This window comes from Scophthalmus maximus, chromosome 7, assembly GCF_022379125.1.
Source record: "Scophthalmus maximus strain ysfricsl-2021 chromosome 7, ASM2237912v1, whole genome shotgun sequence".
Taxonomy (NCBI): Eukaryota; Metazoa; Chordata; class Actinopteri; order Pleuronectiformes; family Scophthalmidae; genus Scophthalmus; species Scophthalmus maximus.
The window spans coordinates 4,650,912-4,671,346 of record NC_061521.1 but is presented as its reverse complement, the minus strand read 5'-3'; the positions used below and the strand labels follow the sequence as shown (position 1 = coordinate 4,671,346).

Here is a 20,435-nt window from a genome sequence, read left to right as displayed (position 1 = left end):
AGTGAGTGAGTGCATGTATGATACTTCTCATCCACAGAGACACACAAGTGTGTACCCCAGGGAGCACTTGTACACAAATAGACAGAAAGGCGCATGTGAGCAAGCACCCACAGAGAGAGAAAACATGTTGAACATGTTCACAGCTGCAAGTTGACATCTTCGTCCTGTTCCTCGTCGTATCACTCGCCATAACAGCCTCTTCCTCTTCATAACCGTCAGTAAAGAAAAGGCGCCGTAAATGAATTTGACTTGCACAGACACATGGAAACAAGACAATTGCATGCCCATAATGCTGTTGGCAGGAGGCCTGATGCTTCTGCACGAACACAGGATTTACTTTTTTGTTGTTACACACAAACTGTATGTCTGTGTGCGTCCAGGTGCGTGTGTGATTCACAAGGGGTTGAGCGGAGACACTTCAAAGCTCCACCGCCCCCCCGGCGCATGACTGGGCGCTACTGAGCTCCATTAGATTCATTCTCCTCAAACCCCCCTCTTCAGACACACACACATAAATCAGCGTGGCACAGCTCCAGTCTCAGACCCCAAACCCTCAGAGGAGGCGACAGGTGGCAGAAATCTATCGCTGTGCTTCATGCCGCTAATGTGTACGAAGGTCTGAGCTGCCATGTGCGCTGCATTGTCTCGCGCCAGTGAGCTGAGGCGTGTATGACAACTTGGCAGTAACATATTCTTTTAAATTTGAATCCTGGAGGGGGGGCTGGTCGGAGAAGAAAGCGGACAGCGTAGGATGAATAGATGGACGCAAAGGTGTGTTTTCAGCTCCCGCAGAGCGAGCCCACAGCTCTCGGTGTTTTCTAAGTGATAAACAGGTCAACAGAGGCAGTCGGTGTTTTCAACTTCAAAGCGACCTGCTGCTGCTGCTCTGAAACTGGAGAATCGAACTTCACACCAATAGCATAAACACCTGACAGTGAGCTCAATTTGTAAAGATTTTAATTGGTTGAGTGTAATGTCAATCAAGGATTCACTATCTAATGAAAATATGAGATACACTAAAACCTTAAAACCACAATTTCCAGTTTGACATATTAAACCTGTTTCTTTTAACCGTTCGTTACACACATTTGCAATTTGCGTAATGCCACAAAAAGTTGAAATAGCCCCAAACATTTTTTACACTTGGCTGAGGTGTAAAAGTTGAAGTTGAAATGTGACATAGGTCAGTAGAAACAGACAAATTCTTAATGCCCATAAAGCAGATGATTCAAGCTTTCACAGAAGAAATTAAATATTACAGGAGATGAAAACAGTGTTGACCCGGACTGTAATCTTACTGAAATCCAGTCAAACATTCATGTTATATTTCCATCATGCTTTCGACATGGTTTTATGTCGTTTGACTGGTGCTCTTTTAATCACGTCATCTTACTGCACCCTTTTCCCATTTAGCTAACAGAGATGCATACACTATACATAGACTAGACAGGAGATGAGTGGACTGCATCACATCATTACTGCAAATGTGTCAGCTACACATTCATGCTACCAATCTCCTGTTCTACCACATTCTGAAGATTCTACTGGACTTTGTAACATGTAGCATTATCATGCTGAAAATAGCCATTAGAAGAAGGTAAACTGAGGTCATAAAGGGATGAATGGTCAAAACCATTCTGAGATTCAAACCAGGATTAATTGGTATTAAAGGTCCAATATTCAAAAAATGTAGATTTCTTGGCTTTTTTCATAATAAATAAAGTCTAGGGGCTCTGTAAGTACCATGAAAGTGTCAAAACAGTCAATCCACTGACAAATACACACAGCCTGCATTCAGCAGCTGCTTTTTTTTACAAGGCGCAAGGACTTCCGTATAAATGTGATGTCACAGCTACGTATACACTGCCTTCAGACTTGCGCCCCGTGCTCACCCGTCAATCTGCTGTGGAGCTATCGACAACACCAGAAAATGGCGAGGAAACACTGTTCAGTCGTTGGATGTCAGGAAGCTACATAATTGCACAGGCTTCTATTACAGTTTGCACACTGCACACTCATTTTCAAAAACGTTCAACTTCCAAACTCTCCACTCAAAACCATGTACTCTTACATCAAAACCAAACTTTGCCTTCAGACATCACACAAAAGCATCAAATTCACACAAACTACAAACTGCCACTAAACACTGGTGAGATCAATTCAAAACACTTCCATAAAAACCTGTTACTGCAATGAATGACGTCTATAGTTTTAGCCGTGAACAACAACTCTGTACTCTAAATGATGAAAACAATATAAAGACAACTTATTTATAGATTTTGAAGTTTTTTATTCCTTACACTATTGTACTGTAGAATACAGTATAATCATTTTCTGGCCAACAACAAAAAATAACCTAATAGTGTCATGAACACTCATAGGGAAAATAACAGTTTGTACATAAAAGGGAAAATTTAGTCTGTCTCCTCTGTAAGCAAATTATGTTGTTGGCTATGATCATATTCACAATTAACACCTCCTGCCTCCATCAGGTGGTCGTCTCTCAGTTCTTCATAAATAGAACTAGTACTGATGGGAAACCATCCAATTAACAAACGAGGGAACTTACAGTAACTACAAATGACTGTACCTGTATATGAAATGGTACAGTAATTCAATCCATTTCAGACAGCATACAGCAAAACAGCTACAGTACATGTATGTGCTGTAACAGCGCACCACCCTAACCCTTACCAGTACAGGACTCCAAAGTTACAGTAGAGAGCAGTATGTAAGTTACTTAGCTCTTATTCTCTCTGAAGGTTCGTATTGCAGTAAAGCTGCTAAGATTTGGCTGCACTCTTTAACCAGCCACCCCCATCCACATCCCATTGACAAGGACATGAACAAGAATTGCATGAATTTCATCTGAAACAATTTGTCTCCTCCTCCGCCTCCTCCTCCGCTTCCTTTGTGGATCCATTGTTCCAAAACTAGTAAAATTGCCCAATGGCCCTTTTATCTATCTTTCCTGAGTCTCCGATTGGTGTGTGAACAATTTTGACTCCAGTGTTTCCACCTGAGAAATTGTGTGCATATGTTCAAGTTGTGATGACTTGAGTTAATTATATTGGATGCAGTTATTTCTGAATGAGCACATGGTGCAATGATAAATGAAGGAATTAGAGTTCTGGGAAATGTGTCTGTCTTTTTGGAGATGGTGTTAAGGTTGGGATGTTTAGTTAATAGGTCTTGGAATAATGTGTAAGCAATCAAGAAAAACTGTAATACAAAATTAATTGGTAACCGGTGTCGGCTGTGACCCGCGACGTGGAGTTGTTGCTAGGGCAGAGACGCCGGCTGTTCTGGACAGTGAGGGAGACACGCCGCCCACCACCCAGAACAGCTGACGTCTCTGCTCCAGCAACATCGCCATATCACATCAGCTTTGTCCAGGTTCCAGTCCCTCAGCAGATTGCTCTGGCGTCTTCCGCCTCGCGAGCCATCGTCGACACCAGTTACCGATGCATTTTGCATAGTCGGGGAGCAAGGTCTCCAGGGCAGAAGCTAACTTGCTAGCAAAAAACCAATGTTTTTTGGTACTAAAAAAATGTATATATCTTAGGATATCAAAACTTCAAATAAAACACCAGAAAGGTGTAAAATATGGGCCCTTTAAGATCCCAATGTGTCTCAAAATAACCTTCCTCACACCATCACCCCACCAGCAGCAGACTGGACTGTTGACACAAGACAGAGAAGAGCATCTGCAGCCTCAGCAGAAATCCAGATTAATCAGACCAGGCTAGATTTTTTTAGTCTTCAACTATCCAGTGTTGGGGAGCCTCAGATTTCCCTTCTTGTCTGAAAGGAGTGGAACCTGACATCGTCTCTGCTGATGTAGCTCATCCAACTAAAGGTTCAACATGTTGTTCATTCTGAGTTACTTCTCTGCTCACCACCGTTGTAAAGAGTGGGCATCTGACGAGGTCACCGTAGCCTTTATGTCAGCTCAGACCAGTCTGACCATTCTCCTCTGTACACTTCTCTCCACAGAGCTGCCGCTCATTGGATGGTTTTTGTTTAAACAAGAGACAACTGTTGTTTGTGTGAAAAGAGATCTGCAGTTTCACAAGACTCAAACCTGTCTGGTACCAACAATCTTCACAGTGACTGAGATCACATTTTTCTCTCCATTCTGCTATTAAAACTCCCACAAAATAAAATACAATGTGGTTTTTACATACTTATTGGTTTTACTTATTGCAAGTCGCTATGGACAAAAGCGTCAGCTAAATGAATGTGATGTACAGTTTACTTAGCAGATGTGCTGTAAATTTTCTCTGAAAAGCACCACCCGGGAAATTGTTTCTGTGTGAATACAAATTGAAGGTTCTGACCCGTATCTATAGGATCTTATCTACTGCACTGCTGCCACATGATTCGATGACTGTATAATTGTATGAATAAGCAGGTGTTCAGGTGATCCTAATTAGCTTCCTACCTGTGAACATGTCCAGTTGTACTAATTGGAAACAGCAGAATGGAGGTAACTATGAATATGGGATCACACTGCATAGAGTATCACAGAGCCCATCAAAATAAAGGGAATGATATTATCCTAAAGCCTGCCTCATCATACACTTTACCTGTTGACATCCAAATAAATATACTGTCTGTCTAGGTTGAAATAAACAGGTAATGACAGAGAGCAGACTTATATCAGTGGTTTGGAGAGAATCAGTAAACGCAGGATAAACACATTTCCTGCGGAGACATTTTTATCTCCGAGTTGTTGTTATATAGACTTCATCACAGATTCACACTGTTTCTCTTTATGGATCTACTGGGCAGAAAAACTTTTGATGAGCAGGAAGTCGAGATCAAATAGAGGACGAAAACAACAACTGCTGGGAGCCACAGTGATAGTAGGAAATAACTGATGTGAGGATGTGTTTACGGAACAAAATCAAACGGATGCAGGTGAAAAGTTGATTAGCAGCCAAAACAGCTGAGAGCTGTGTGCAGAAAACTGCAAATCCTAAAATAATCTTGAAACATATAATTTGCGAACACAAAGCAGAAATAAAGGAGAGGTACTTGTCCATTTTGAATGAGAAAAGATGTGTTTAGATTGTTTAGAAATTAAAAAGTGTCTAAAATTGTGCTCCACCGGGTGCGATAATGTGTTTTTGTAGCATATAACAGCACATCAGATCACTGCTGAGGCATCTTAAGAAAAACAAACTGTTTATCCAAGGAAAAAGAAATGTTCCTTCTGTACATTTGTCTGATGAGGCCAAGGTCACTGATGAATGCGCATCATTCAGAAAATCGATTGTCAACTGTTATTATGTCTTTATGTCATCAAGCTCTGATCAACCTAAGACAAACTCATTGCCAGCTTTTTACCAAAGACCCAAGCTGCACTGAACGGAAATTAGATTATGAAAAAGGAAAGAGCACTCACAATGAACACCTCCTCGATGTAGAGCTCGTCATTGACGCGATCTCGGAGGACATCCTGGTTCTGCCTCACAAAGGTGATGTAGGTGTCAGCCAGATCCATCCCTTGTTTCTGCAGGGGAGAGGACGGAGACAGGTCTGATGAGAGGTGGAGGCTGAATACAGAGAACTGTTGAAGACATTTGTTGAGTCTGATGTTGAAAATGTGAACATGGATGGCATTCATCATGCACATTCAGCCATGCTTGAACCACACAAGAGTAGATAGCCTTGTTGGCTGTACATTCTGCACTCTGCACACATGCAGATCAACAATGAAGCCTTAAATGTAGCAACAGTGTCATTATAATGAGATGGAACAGCCAAATGACAAGTCCTAGCATTACTTTAAAAATCTCTTATAACTCAATTCAGTCTCACTGAGGGTGTCGTCATTCAGTCTTCTGGAGGTGAGACATGTTGTCCCTAACCCTGACCCACCATGTTAAACTGTACAAATCTCCAACTGTCTTTATGTTGTATGTTTTCACCCCTGTCATTTTGTTTGTTTGTTGGTTGGTCTATTAGTCAGCAGGATGAAAAAATGGAGAGAAAAAAATGAAAAAACTTAGTGGAAGGATGGGAATTGCTTAGTTGTGCTTAGAACTGAATCTGGATTGTTGATCTAATTCAGACAGGATTTTTTGAAGACCTTTGCCCTCCTGCTGCAGAAGTACGAGTCACTGTGGATTAACCAAGAGTTCAGAGGAGCTTGACAATCTCTGATTTGTCGTTTCTGATTTGAATTGACAATTTCCTGACTTTTAATCCACATTTCCTTTAGATACAGTGATCAATAATAACAAGTATTGAGAATGAACAAAGGTAGGCTAACAATAAATCTGAAGGCAGTCACACATTCTCTTTCCATGAATAGGTGTCCCGAGTTGCAATGCACTTGCAACATTTTTGTCTCTTGATGACTACAGCTGATCTGGAGGAATGTTGGGAAATAGGATAGTGATGTATCCGATCACACAAAAGACCAACAGACTGTTTAACAGATCCCTCATGAAAAGAAAACCTTCAGTCAAAACATTTGCCAGTCTGGGACACGACCCCCGGAAATATCCACTTAATTTAGCTTCTGCTGAAGTTTTACTTTTACTTGAACTGTCAAAAATATTTCAAGGTCAATCGAACAAATGCTGAGTATAATGTTTGTGAAGTCTGTACATGTAGTTAATTGAGTTTTGCACACAGTATTGATCAAATTCTAAAGAAGGCAAAACATGACTTCAGGGCCTGACTGTGGCTCTACTGACCTGCAATCATTTGAATTTGTATGTAGCCTATTTTAATTCTGTTCCCACAATTTACTTAAATTGTTGCCTTGAATTCACAATTCATCTCTTAAATTCCTAAATTTATTTCTTCAGATGAGTTGCACTGCAACCTTCACTTAGGCCAGCTCCACACTCTGATTATAGACCATTTATATTCAATAAAGTTTTAGGTTGTAGCAGCACAATGTTGTGTTTTCAAGTATTCACAAATCTATTTATAGGACTACAATTAATTATTTTCATTTTTGATTAATGGATAATTCTGTAAAATGTAAGAAGACTGTAAAATGGCCCGTCACAATTGTTTAGCCCAAGGAAATGTCTTTAAATAGAGTGCAACAAACAGTCAAAACAAACTTTTGATTTGCCAACTCACACCCAAGAATTTTTTGTTCTTATGCTCCATTAAATTAGATTTTACTGAAATTTCAAGCATACCTCAGTCGTACATGTCACACCTGCTTGTGTGGAAAAAAAGGACCAGCCAAATTTAAGCAATGGTTTCACTACATAAAATTTACATGCAATTCAATGGATCAGTCTGTAAATTACAGGGTGTAAATGAAAAGTAAAAGTACTGAATCAGTAATACAGTACAATTTTTTTTTTTTTTTTAACTTCCCCACAGACATTTACCAGGCTCTGTGCATGTCTGTCTGTGTTTTTGACAATGATAACACTCCAGCAAAACAGGAGACAAACATTCAGCATCACCAGCTGCTTCCTGGGTGAAAAGAAGAGAAAATAATCTACTGCCTCTGTGCTGAGAGTAACAACAAGCTGCAGGAGCTCTTACAATGGAGGAAACATTAACTGCTGCGGAGGTTGTGGGGAGAGGCTAGAGGCAAGAGAAGTGGGTAAAGCCCTGTTCATTCACACTCCCTGCTGTCAGGGGAGATTACAACTGTAATGCTCAATGTAATTGCTTTGACATCTTTCACACCCGTTTCCTCTGAGCCCGCATGCGTTGGGCCCGGGGGGGTCAGCGCTGCTGAGCCTGCCAGATCAGATCCTCCGCTGAAAAACAAGGATACGGGGCCTCAAGAAACCAAGAGACCTTTTGGCTACTCTTAAAGGCAAAAGGCAGGATGTTGTAACCGACTGCTTATCAAAGACAACACAAAGGAAACACAGACAGTCCCTTGCCAAATTGGAGGGGAAAAAAAGCAGTGGATCACGGCAGTAAACCCCATCAAATCACATCGCAAATAGCATCATGTGCCTTAAGTTGTGTTTGAGATTTGACAAGCAAAGAGGCATCTGCGGGAAAGTGGGCAAGCCAGGGAGTTCACCAGCAGCTCCCACTAGCAGTTTGAGATTCTTAAGTGCCTGATCTTTGGTACATATGTGCAAGTAAACAAACCCAACTTCGGCTTCATGGATCCATGAGACTATGCATGACTTAAATTTTGACATTTGCCCACGTTTGCACAGTCGAATCCATGCAGTCGGCGTGTACAGCCACATGTAAACACACACCCCCACACTCAGTACAGCAGAGGTAAAATAATAAGTTGATTCATCAGTTCACCAGTTGACAGAAAATTAATTAGCAACTGTTTTGACAACCAATAATTGTTCATGTAATTCTTCAGGTAAAAACACCAACCAATCTCCAATGTGAGAAATTTGCAGCTTTTCCCCCCCGTTTCCTAGAAATGTCAAACACAAGACAGTGTAACCTCTCTGACAGATGTAAACGTGTTGATAAAAACAGTCCCAGCAGCTGTTTCACAGGCCTCTAACAGCGAGTGACAGACTGAGATCAGTCAGAGTCGCTCAGATGTAATTCAGATGGACTGCTGACGGGGAGAACCTGCAGATACCAGGGGTTAAAGTGGGGTCAGATGGCTGCAGGGGCATCTTGTGTGTGTGTGTGTGCAGGAAAGGAAGGGGTTGTGTGAGTGTAAAATTCACCCAGAAAGAGAGGGAGGGCCAAGCCCAGTGATTGACAGGCCTGTCAGAATCCCCATAATTCTGGATAGTAAATGGAGAGGCAAGAGTCTGACAGAACTATGACAGTTGCAGAAATCTTGTTGAGAATAAACCACGAGTACATTACCTGGTGTGTTACAATACTCGTCATGTTATCTATGATCTTTTGTACTGGACGCGCTCAGGTCACACCGATGTTGGAAGTTTTCTGTTTACATCAAGCACTTTTCAATTATGTTCTGAATATTTTCCATCCAGAAAGACATCTGGGGGCCAATGTTGATCCCTCTTCAACATAGTCAAGTTCATTATTGAGTTATAATCTGACAGACTGGTTTCATCTTGCTGAGCCTCTTTGACCCCTCCTTGACTGCAGTCCTTGAGTCCCAAAGTTCTTTAGTCCTGTCATCAGGATACCTGCCTGCTGATTCAGGACTGAATCCTCAACACTGCTTCACCACTCGTGTCCACCAGTCAAGTTCTCTGTAACTGTCCCAACAAATATGATATTGCCCTACTTTCAGGCCACAGCTCAAAACAAGCCTTCACAATACAGGCTTTAAAAATGGCACACTCTAGTACCCTCATGTCCCAAACGTTGCAGTAAAACTTCCTCTGGAAGTAGAGGTGAAAGCCTGCGACAGTTCCTAATCACCCGATTCAACTCATCACAGAGTGGTGGTCAGTTGACATATGGCCACAGTCACTCACCCTTTACCATGTAAACTTATTAACTACTTCTGGTTTAAACATGGTGTTTGAAGGCCAAGTACTACTTTGCAGATCAGACAGGCAGAATTGCCTGTGTGAGAGTTTAGATTCATCACTGAAGAAGTGTCCTCTCCAGGACTCTCCAGAGAGAGCAAGAAAGCCAGATCAGAACTGATTTCCTGTATTGACCTGCAGTGGCATAAAGGCAACATTCTAATTTTCCAGAGATCAGTCAGAAGCTCGTGATTATTATCTCCACAAATCCTACCAAAAGCAGGGTGCTTCTTCTTTCAACGAGTTTGATTCCAAAAGTCAGCGTGTTCTTATAGTTAAAAACCTACTCAGGTGGATTTCAAGTGTTTATTAGTTTGGTTTATTTGGTGTATTACTTCATAATCCAATTCACTGTTGTTTTTATGTTATTTTCTTTTACTTTTTTTAAAATCTTAAATACCCTTTTTGTTGTTGTCTCGGTATGCATTAGTCTCTAAATACAAATGTTTAATTCACTTTTAACACCATATGTATATATATATATATATATATATATATATATATATATATATATACACATCTGTCAAAGGTGCTATGTAAATACATTTTGATTGATTGATAAAGAGAGATTTGGGAACATACAGAACCTGCTTAAGGCGGGATTCTGACATAAATGCTGGAATGATGCTTCTTCAAAAGGTACATTTGAACTTCTCTTTGGACCTAAAAGGGAACCACACAGGAGCCAATGTGCACTCCTCCAAAAACTATATCTGTATAAGTGTGGACAGGGTCATAGTGCGAGAAAAATCTTTGCTACAACATTCAGGTATGTGTTTGTGTGTGTGTTTGTGCGTACATATCACTGCCCCTGTTGTCACTTGAGACATCAATTTCCCCCCCTACATCCCCTTAAGGCTTAGTCTCAGTCGTTTACCTCTCTTCTCTCATTCTGACGAGGTGACAAAGCAGCCTGACAGATCGGAGATGCCGGCACAGTTCCAGCCACTGAGATTAAGAATTTAACACGAGAGGTAACAAAGATAGAGAGACAGACGAAAAAAATAAACGTACAAGCAGCTCAACGCTCTTGTCACGCTCTGCTCTCTGCCTGCTTTGTCTCCTTCACTGTTTCCTCACTTGTAGCCAAACACCAGTAATCCCCCCCCCCCCCGGATAATGGCCGCCTGGTTGCTATTTGATAACAAAAAAGAAAGAAAGAAAAAAAAAAAAACTGAGTGTAAAATCAAGCAGTGTTGTTTACCTCTTTCACACCAACATTTTTTAAACGCGGGTCGACTCGTGTTTAATTTGCAAATGGCCACTTTCCCACTGCGAGCAGACCAGGGTCTGATGATCGTGTAGGGACAGTTGCCGGCCATAGATGGAGGTGGAGAGCAGTGCAAGCCATAAAACAAAGAAGAACTTTGTAGTAAACAACAGAAAGCATGGTAGCCAGTGAGCCCGGTGGTCAACGTTACCTTATATCTTGTACTTGTCACTCTTTCAAAGTTTACAAACTCAGCGCAGTGTTACGAGCCAAGCCTGGCCCTTTAAGCAGGTGGCTTTATGGGTTTTGAAGTGTGTGTGTATGACAGAAGAAGAAGTTTGGCGCTGCGTGCTGTTGTTGTGGGTACGTAGCTGCCCTACGTATGAATCCAGGGCGTTTCCTGCCCTGGATTCATTTAAATTTCTGCCAGGTGCACGTTGTGTCTGTATTTGCACGTCAAAGCAACATGTCCTTCTATAATTCCAAATAACTATGTTTATGATAGTAAACAAATGGTACATTTTGAATGTACAATCTACATAGCAACTTTATATTGTTTTTATGTCTCATATATTGATACAGATATTATGAACATGGCCGGTGGAAACAGATTGTCTGCAGTCGGTTGCTTAGTTGCAGAAAATACTATAAACAAGGAAAACAAGGGTGAAGAGTAAGATTTCTTTTCTTAGACTGACGATGTCATGGCAGTCTTACTGACCGTACGTGTTTATGGAACACTTTGCATCCACCGCTGTTAATTGTGATGAAAAACTAATCAGAAAGAGAATGTGCATCACTGCCTCATTGATTCCAAAGGTCTAAGTTTCTTTCCATTCAGATTAAAATGCAGCCCTGGGGTTTTTAAACTAAAACAGAGCCAGCAGCGTTTCTAAACTTCTCAGTTTGAGGGGCTTGTAAACCCTGGAGCAGCGTGGACGGAAGTTGTAAACATAGCAAAGGTGATGTTGTTTAAAACTAAATCATAGTAGTGTGGATCTAGCCTCAGTCTAAGTGTTTTTAAATACGGTGTGATGCTTTGGGCCCCGGAAAGCTTGGGAGTGACCCTGTGGGATTGTGTCGTGTTAAAGATGGTGAAGAGCCAGCCATGGTGATAACTCTTCCAATGTTTGTGTTCCGGCTTTGCCAGTGCGCATATGTTTGATATGAGCATGTGTGGCTCATCAGTCACTGGTATCTTGGCCATACAGGCGTGACCAGTCAGTGCCGCTGAACATGTGTGAGTCAATGTGTGAGACACACATGGAACCTCTCACCCCCCTTATCAGTGTCAGTCATGTAATGCTACAAGCACTTCACACACACAAGTCCTGCACTGAAGGTTTTGATTCAGTTCAAGTGGTAAAATATCATGTTCAGGACTGGGAGGGGGGCACATGGGGCCATTGGAATTCTTCTGGGGGTGGGGGTCATTGATCCATCTGAGGAGGCTAAGAACAATTATGTGAAAACTACACCTGAACGCCTACACCTATGTAGTACAACTAAAGCTGTTTTCAATAAACTATACACTTAATGAAAACATTCATGAAAAACAATAGGTTGATAAAGAAAGTACACCCCAGGGCTCAACTGTGCCACTGACTAGGCCTGTCACGATAATTACATTATCGACGATACATGAATATAAACTCAATAATTTTTATTGACCTTAATAATAGCCATTGTGTCTACATGCATGTTTGATCATTATCTATATAGAATACTAGATTGATTAACTGATATGTATTATCATTGTGAAGATAGTGGTAGCAGCTACTGTACATCACTGGGATATTTATTTACTTCATAATTACTTTTAACAGTAGTCATTTTAAAAATGTGGCTGACAATTACAGCTGATGAGAACTGATATCATCTACTGTCAATAAAGTTGACAGTCTGCACTGCTGCTTCGTTAGTGAAGATAAGTTAATGTTATAGTTTTACAGAGTGACAGTACGAGCTGCCGCTCAGCCCTGAAGGCTCCTCAGTTAGCGGGATGACAATAAATCATTGATGCAAACATGCGTGTGCTTAACTGTCATTATTGCAGTGACACTCTCTGGATCAAATTTAAGAGTAGAGGTTGAGATTATGTTCAATGTCAGATAGAAAACAACAATGTCCAGCTTTGAGAATTATCATGCTCTTGTCATCATTAAAAGGTGGAACAGACATTTGTCCAGGTGTAAAAACTCAATTCATGCTGAAACATTTCAAACGGTGCCAAAAAGTTGACGGCATCAAAATGTCATGTAGAATGTAAAATAAAGACATATGAAGTCACCAGCTGTAATTGTCAGATGAACGTGAATCTGAAAGGGTGAAGTTAATAAAATAGAAAATGTAAACACTCATGAGTGAAAGCGTCATCTCTTTCGTGACAAAGGTGCAGGAGGTGGAGCCGTCTTCCGAGTAGGAGCTGTCTCGGGAAGCAGGCTCACCTGCTCTGCCCCCACCCCCCTTCATGCTACCTGGAAAAGAGGATTACTTGCATCAGGTTCCCTGCACACAAAAGACCAAAAGGCCAAGGTAGAGGTTACATTATAATTTCAGTGGAGGAGGCGGCAGACAAGGAAGTTTGTGTGTATGGCTGGGCAGAGGATTAGGGAGGTTGAGTGAGGAGGTTGTGCTGCTCTTTATCTCAGCTGGTCAGGATGTTCTCACATCTGGTGTTTCAGGCATATTTTATTAAACGCAATATACAAAAACAATAAAGAAAAATACAGAGCGCAGTGGGTGCTGGACGACAATTCCATGAGGAATCACTGCAATCTTCTGCAATTAATTATTATTCTGTCATATCAATTTCATGTGTTTCTTTGAATAGAGAAATGTGCTTGGATTGCTTCATAATAAAAACGAATTGAGGACAAAATTTAGTGCTCCATTTCAAGCTTATGGTGCAACTGCAATAAATCTGTGTTCATTGTTAACGGCAGAAAATCGCGCAATAAACCAATAACAGAGCCCAGCTCCCATTCCCTTTAAAAGTGTGCATGCACCTTGGTGGATTTTTATTCTAATTGGCCAGGCAATAAGAGACAACCCCTCTCTGCAGAGGAAACTGATCTGCTCATGCGTGAGGTAAAAGAGCACAAGCAGATCATCTGTGTGTGTAACAAGCAGAGTGTATACTAACTCACTGTTCACACACCAATGATGCATATTATCATCATGATAGAGCACCTTGAAAATAACAGTGAAATACTGCAAAACTGACTTCAGACCAGCAATTTGTTAGTTAATCTCGTTCCACTCTCTCAGTATTGCAATGCACCAACAATGTGCCTGACCACACCTCATTTTAAGACCAACAATTTTCAAATCAGTGAGGCATAGTGATAAGGTCTTATTGAGACCCTCTCACAGATGGATGGTGATTCCCTGGTCTTTGACCTGCCTTGTATCAAAGACAGCCACAGACAAAGTATTGAGTGGAGCTGATTTAACAGTGATTGTCTTTTCATAAAGTCTGGCTTTGTTCTTTGTATGATTATGAGCTTTGTTTTTCTTTCTCTCTGCTGCACTTGTGTCTGTCTTGCAAAAGTGATGTCAATCTAAATGAGATTACCCGATCAAATAAAGGTTATATATACATTTAGGTAGTGTTAATATATATTGATGTCTTGTCCGGTAAATATGAAGGCAGGTCTGACTGAGAGCTCGTCCACTGCGCAACTACCTACACCTGCAACTATGCAAGGATTGGACGGTACAGCTGTCAATCACACTGTATCCACACTCAAATACATCACGCTGTATTGAAGAAGACTTGAAACTAGGGATTGAACCATAAACTCCTCAGGAAGTAGAGTCATTTTTTTCATAGACTTCTAGAGAAACCTCTTTTTGCAACCAGTGAGTCGCCCTCTGATGGTGATTCCAGAGAATACAGGCTTCAGGCCAGGGGCAATTCTAGGACCCCTTTAGGGGGGCACCCAACGATCCCAAAAAATGTCCCCGTTATTAGAAAAAGCAAAACCTGTACAATTTTGTTAAAGTTAAATCCATCAATCTGGTGAACTTTGATTGCAATTTATTACGCTAGATCTATAAGAACTTTATACTCTTGTAAAACAATTGTGTGCTGTAGACTTACAACTATATAAGTGTTGTATGGACACTGACCCCCACATATATACAACTACAAAAAAGGGGGGGAGTAGCTTCTTTTGAAAATATAATTCTTTGCATAAAAATAATAACAACACAGAACCCTTTACCAAAATTTACAATTAATTAAAGTTAACATAAATATTGAAATTGGTACCTGTATGAATTTTGAGGAAAAGTTGCAATTTGACTTCAACTACAACTACTAAAACTGTTGAATTTAATTTGTTAAAATATTAACTTTAAACCATTTGTTGTGTAAAAAGTTTTTTTTGGGGGGGGGTGCTGAAACTAATTTAAGGGGTGCTTGAGCACCCTTAAAAACAGGCACTGCTTCAGGCACTTTCGCATGGGCTTCATTTTCCGGGCACAGTGACTATGTCCATTTTTACATACAGCCTATGGTCTGTACTCATCTTTATCTTGGGAGGAATGTGTTGACTAATAAGCTTACAAGGTGCTTTTGTTCAGAAAGAGCCAGGCTAGGTGTTTCCCCCCTGTTTAATGTAAATTTCTTTCTATTCGGCTATTTCTCCTATATTCTATCCACTGTGCTGCTGTAACAACCAAATTTCTCCATTGTGGGACGAATAAAGGAATATCTTATCTTATCTTATCTTAGTCTTTCTGCTAAGCTAAGCTAAGTGGTTGCGCCCAGTAGCTGCAGTCTTTTTTATTTTTCTCTTGCTGAGAAAGCAAATTAGTCTATTACCCCAAATATTTGGCATTTACTTTCAGGTAAATGGAAGTTTGAAAAGGAAACATTAATTCTTGGTCTGTGACAGGACGTGGTTTGGTCTCTCACATAAAAGTCAAATGTGTAATATTACTTGCGTAACAACCACCTCCCTGACATAGTTGCTAAGGATACTGGGACACAGGACACATATTTAATGTAATATATCTTAATTTGTGAAAGAGGGCAGGTGGAGCAGAGAATGAAGAACAATTAATTAATCAATCATGAAGTAATCTTTTTTTCAAATCAGCACCATTAGAAGAAGAAATTTAACTATGTACTGAGAGTATCAATATTATTCAATGTCAACTTGTTTGGTCACATTCAATAGGAATGTTCCATTTTGATTATAATACTCAAATACATCTAATTTAATCCAAACTCCTGTGGGTAAGAAAGGAAAAATAATTCACTTCCCTTATAAATTTATCAATTCTAATTTTGGATGAAACTCTCCTCCGCAGTGTTTGGATTAAAGCCTGAGACATTTTGAGCAACTCATTTTAAAATATCTGTGATCCCAGTGGATGCTTTTTAAAACTGGCAGAATTCATAATAAAGACGTAAAACATGCAAAAAATCAAAACAAAACACAAACCGCAGAGGAATTGTACTAGGTTCTTTTTGAGCATTAAATCACTTTAGCAAACGAGGGGTCACCTTATATTAGTGGAATCTAATTCTGGAGACCGAAACTTCTTCTCTCTTTCACACTTCCAACATCGCATAACGTTAATGCCTCATCTCCTTGACACGTCAACTCCTGCTTCCCACGCGCCGCCTTCTCCTCCACCCGCTCGCCCCGACGCACCCCCTGATCTTTGCCACGTCGTTCATTAACCGCTTGGCACCGGAACGCCACCGCCCACAAACCGACACTTAAGCAAAACACATATACGAGGGGAGAGTGCAATTAATTAGGCTTGTTGTGTGATCTTTGGCTCTGGAGCTGCAGATGGAATAAAATCCCTCTTTATATTTCACACATGTTTAACACAGTGTGATGACAAACTAGAAAAAAACAGAAAAAACCCCCAAGCACAAGTGAGTGCAAAGAGCATCCGCTTTGCATTTCCAGGCTGCTTCATTTTCAGCAGACGCTTCCACTGTCTGAATGTGGATGGAAACACAAAATATGGTAACTGACTGTGACCGAGGAGGTGAATAATAAAACAGGCAGAAACCGACAGACTCACAGGGACTTCCACATATTTGGCAGCAGCTTTCACCTTTTGGGGTGGGAGAGGGGAGGAGGAGGAAGAGTAAAAGGAGGAGAAGAAGAAGAATGACACCGAAGTTCAGCTGGGATGATCTGGTTTCTAGCAAATAACAGGTTGCCTGTGTGAGCGTTGAAAGAGACAGCTCGCTACTCTCTGTTTGGGAGAACAAAAACATGGCTGCTCACTGTGAAAGAGAGGATTGACGAGAAGAATGTCCCTTCGTCGTATCTGGAGAGCTTGGAGAGGACGCCGTCTAAAACACTGGCAAACTGCAGACAAAGGGGGAGACACAACAACAACTTACTTCCTTCTTTTCACCTTCAGTTGCAGTTTTCACAAACTTTTCATTCTGCAAAAATCTCTTCCACTGAGTCATTTGTGTCTGTAAATATCACATAAGCTTTTTATTTTCTTATGAATACAGTCAGTACTGTCAGAAGATTTTCACTTGGTCAAGGCATCTCCTAAAAGCAAAATGGTTTTGTCTTGAATCTTGTTCAGTAAACAAATATTCAGTCATGTTTCAACATCAAGTTTTTTATTAGAAACATGTTGAAATAGCTTTTACTGTTTTAAATAGAGAATACATTGTGTTTCTTTAAGGTCCTTAAACCATTATAGTTGGCTGTTAAGCTAAAAAATAAAAATTATCCCAATAAATAAAATATATGTAATAAAGCAAAATGGATAAAATAAAATAATTAATATCAAGTTAGACGAATTATGACAGTAAAGCACAGACACCCAAAAGTAATAATTAGAATAAAATTATAAGAGTAAAAGAAAAAACAAATACAACCATGGAAAAAATATATAAAAATATAACAATATCAAAAACAAATGTATTTCTAAATTAAAAGACAAATCAATCCTTATTTCCAACAGGCGTTAAAAAAGAAGAGTTAACTACCCCTCTACAAACGAAACAAAAAGTAAAACAAAAATTGATTATGTAAATATGTAAAATCTATGGTTTTACTAAAATGATTGAAGCTTGACCTGACTCCATTGAAAAGAGAGTAATGTAAAAATACAATTCAAAACAACGAAAAGAAAGCTAGAGGATTTGATGGAAGATAGAAAGAAAGAAGGATTTTACCTTTGAGACGAGGGAGGAAATCATGTCTTTGAACGCCTCGTCAATCAGAACATCGATTTTGGAGTGGTACTGTTGCTGCAAGAGGGAGGGTGGGGGGCATGGAGGTTGTGGGGGGTTTGGGGGCAATATTTCATTATTCACAAATATGATGGGACACAAAGACTAAAGATGACTTCTGGTATCCCTGATACCAAACAGGATTGTCTGTGCTGTAAAAGACAGAAAGAAAAACCTACATCTACAACACTGTATGAACATCAGGTCTGCACGCACGCACACACACACGCAGGCACGCGCACGCACACATACATACACACGCACACACACATACACCTCCCGACAAAGTGAGGTGTGAAAACCTTCCCATCCGTGTAACGCCGCTGAGTTAAGCAGCTAATAGGACCATTATGCAGCTGAATGACATTCCCGTCTGCGCTGGAAAAGCGAAGGAATCTGAAGGATACTTTTTGTGCGTCTCCCTACAATTAGAGCAGCCTTGTATTTCTCTAAAGCACCGGTCCAGCTGCGAGGACCAAAGGCTCACACAAGATTCAATTAATCCGCCATTTCATGTCTCACCCCCCCAACCACATCACAACCCCCCCTCCCTCCCCACACATATTCATGGCACCTTTTCCCTTGAAGGATGGGGAGGAAAAAAGGCTGGGGCTGAGCACTGAAAGGAAGCAGCAGCAGGGAGTTCATCTCTTGGCGACAATGCCCTTTCACTGGCCACCTAAAGAACACCCAAATTAAAAATTTCAATCAACAAAGCACACAGATTGCTGACAAATTGCGGGTCCAGGGAGGTCAACGCTGCCAGCCCTATTTTTCTTCTTTTTTTCCCTCCACTAGTCTGCAAAATGGCAGAATGCTGAATCTTTCCGACAAATCTTGAGAGCTTTTCTTTTATTCCTCTCCTTACCTCAATTAAAATTGCTGCTTTTGCCTTCTTTTTCTTCTACAAAGACCTCAACAAAAAGCAGAGAGCAGGAGAAATTGTGCACAGTTAAACCTGAAAAGAACAATTATTGCCTTTAAAAACATTTATGTTTTCATTGAGCGGCAGTGCCTACTTCAGTTCTGTTATATTCGGAACCTGGTCATTATTTCAACACAACCCTACCTCACTACAGACGAATTAGCTTTTTCATTGATTTCAGTTAATCACCCCAGTTTAACCGGGGCTTATAAAAACTGAATTCATGAATATCAAGTGCATATTCTTTGTAGATGATCTGGAAAGCTGGTCAGCTGTTTATTTATGTTCTGCTGCTGTTTTCCCTAAAAACGTGAAGTAAAAGTGAAGAGGGGCGGCAGAAATTGTCACTGAGGCATCAGAAATGGCCGAGGGCTCTGCTGCAGGATCAGGCTCAGACTGACATCTCTTCAAAACCCCTTCAGACTGCTGCTCAGGGGTTAGAGGTCAGGGGGCACTCATTCACAGCACCTACTGGCAACTCAACATAGACAGTGAATCACCTGAACCACAGCCATGGAAACATAGTCGGCCAGGCTGAGTGTTGGACTTTTTCCATTGGCCCTTGCTCTTCCAAAATGAATGGCTTGAACTATTTCTTGAATAGATTTCAGACTTTTGAGATCCGTTTTGCACCCCCAAAAAATAAAATAAAAGCACCTAGCGACATATATACTGACTTTTTGGTTTCATGCAAAGAAGCACACCTCTCTCTGCTTTTACTTTGTTCAGCAACACGCAGAAAGACAGAGCGGCAGTTTGTTTCCAAGACGGAGGTTGTGCTGTGTCAAAATAAGAAACCTATTCATTTGCTTCTTACTTTTCTCTGAATGATCGTGTAACTTGTGTGTCTTGTTGCGGAAATGTCTTGGAATTTACTGTTGGTTAACATGTATTCTAAATGGGCATCTGAGTGTGAGTCTAAAAACTACAATATCCTGGATACTGGTGACAACCTCTTGTGCTTCTCACGTCATTTTGGGGGCCAGAGTCTGCACAGGAGTGATTGAGGAGTGGAGCTGCGGTACCGAGTTCCCACCGTCAAATGGCAAGTCTGTCTTAGCTATCAATCATGCCGTTTAATCCTGTAATTAATGAATCCCCAGGACACTTGAACATACATGAGTGTGATAAGAACTACCTAACATGACAGAAACCATCTCTGATTAAAAAAAAAAAGAAGAAAATATTATCATCTACTAGTTTTTAGTTTGGTCGTTGGTGCTGCTAGACGGTTGATGGTGTTATTTTATGGATCCCTCAAACTAGTCTTCACATTTAGCAAGTAACATCCTTAATTTAGAGAGCATGACCTCCTCTATCTGACATTTATAACAGAAAAGCCACAGGGAAAGCCAGGTCAAATAAAAAAAAAACAGACGATCCTCTGCTTAAAGTTTATATAGACACAAGGTTTTAAACATTAATACAGCAGTTACACTCTGAGACGGAGTGTGCCTTGTGACCCAAGCTTCTCTGTTCTCTATTCTTAATTATTATGTAAGTTTGTCCAATGAGCTCTGAAAAAAAGGAACTGTGTTTATGAATGACTTAAGATTACAATTACAAAATTTGTGTGACTGTCCAAATACTGATAGACCTAGATTTTCATGATCTTGGCGATTGCTCAGTGGTTCT

General features: G+C 40.6%; 1 protein-coding gene across 3 annotated transcripts in view; it reads right to left on the bottom strand.

Annotated features, from left to right (window-relative positions):
- The window catches only part of cadps2 (Ca++-dependent secretion activator 2), a 218,154-nt gene that overhangs the window by 9,431 nt on the left and 188,288 nt on the right, over positions 1 to 20,435 (bottom strand). For all 3 annotated transcript variants that reach the window (XM_035642193.2, XM_035642194.2, XM_035642195.2), the window contains 3 exons: positions 17,819 to 17,893; positions 16,905 to 16,988; positions 5,411 to 5,518 (listed from right to left, as the gene is read on the bottom strand). In XM_035642193.2, coding sequence (XP_035498086.2) covers positions 5,411 to 5,518; positions 16,905 to 16,988; positions 17,819 to 17,893 — 267 coding nt within the window. The remainder of the gene's footprint in view (positions 1 to 5,410; positions 5,519 to 16,904; positions 16,989 to 17,818; positions 17,894 to 20,435) is intronic.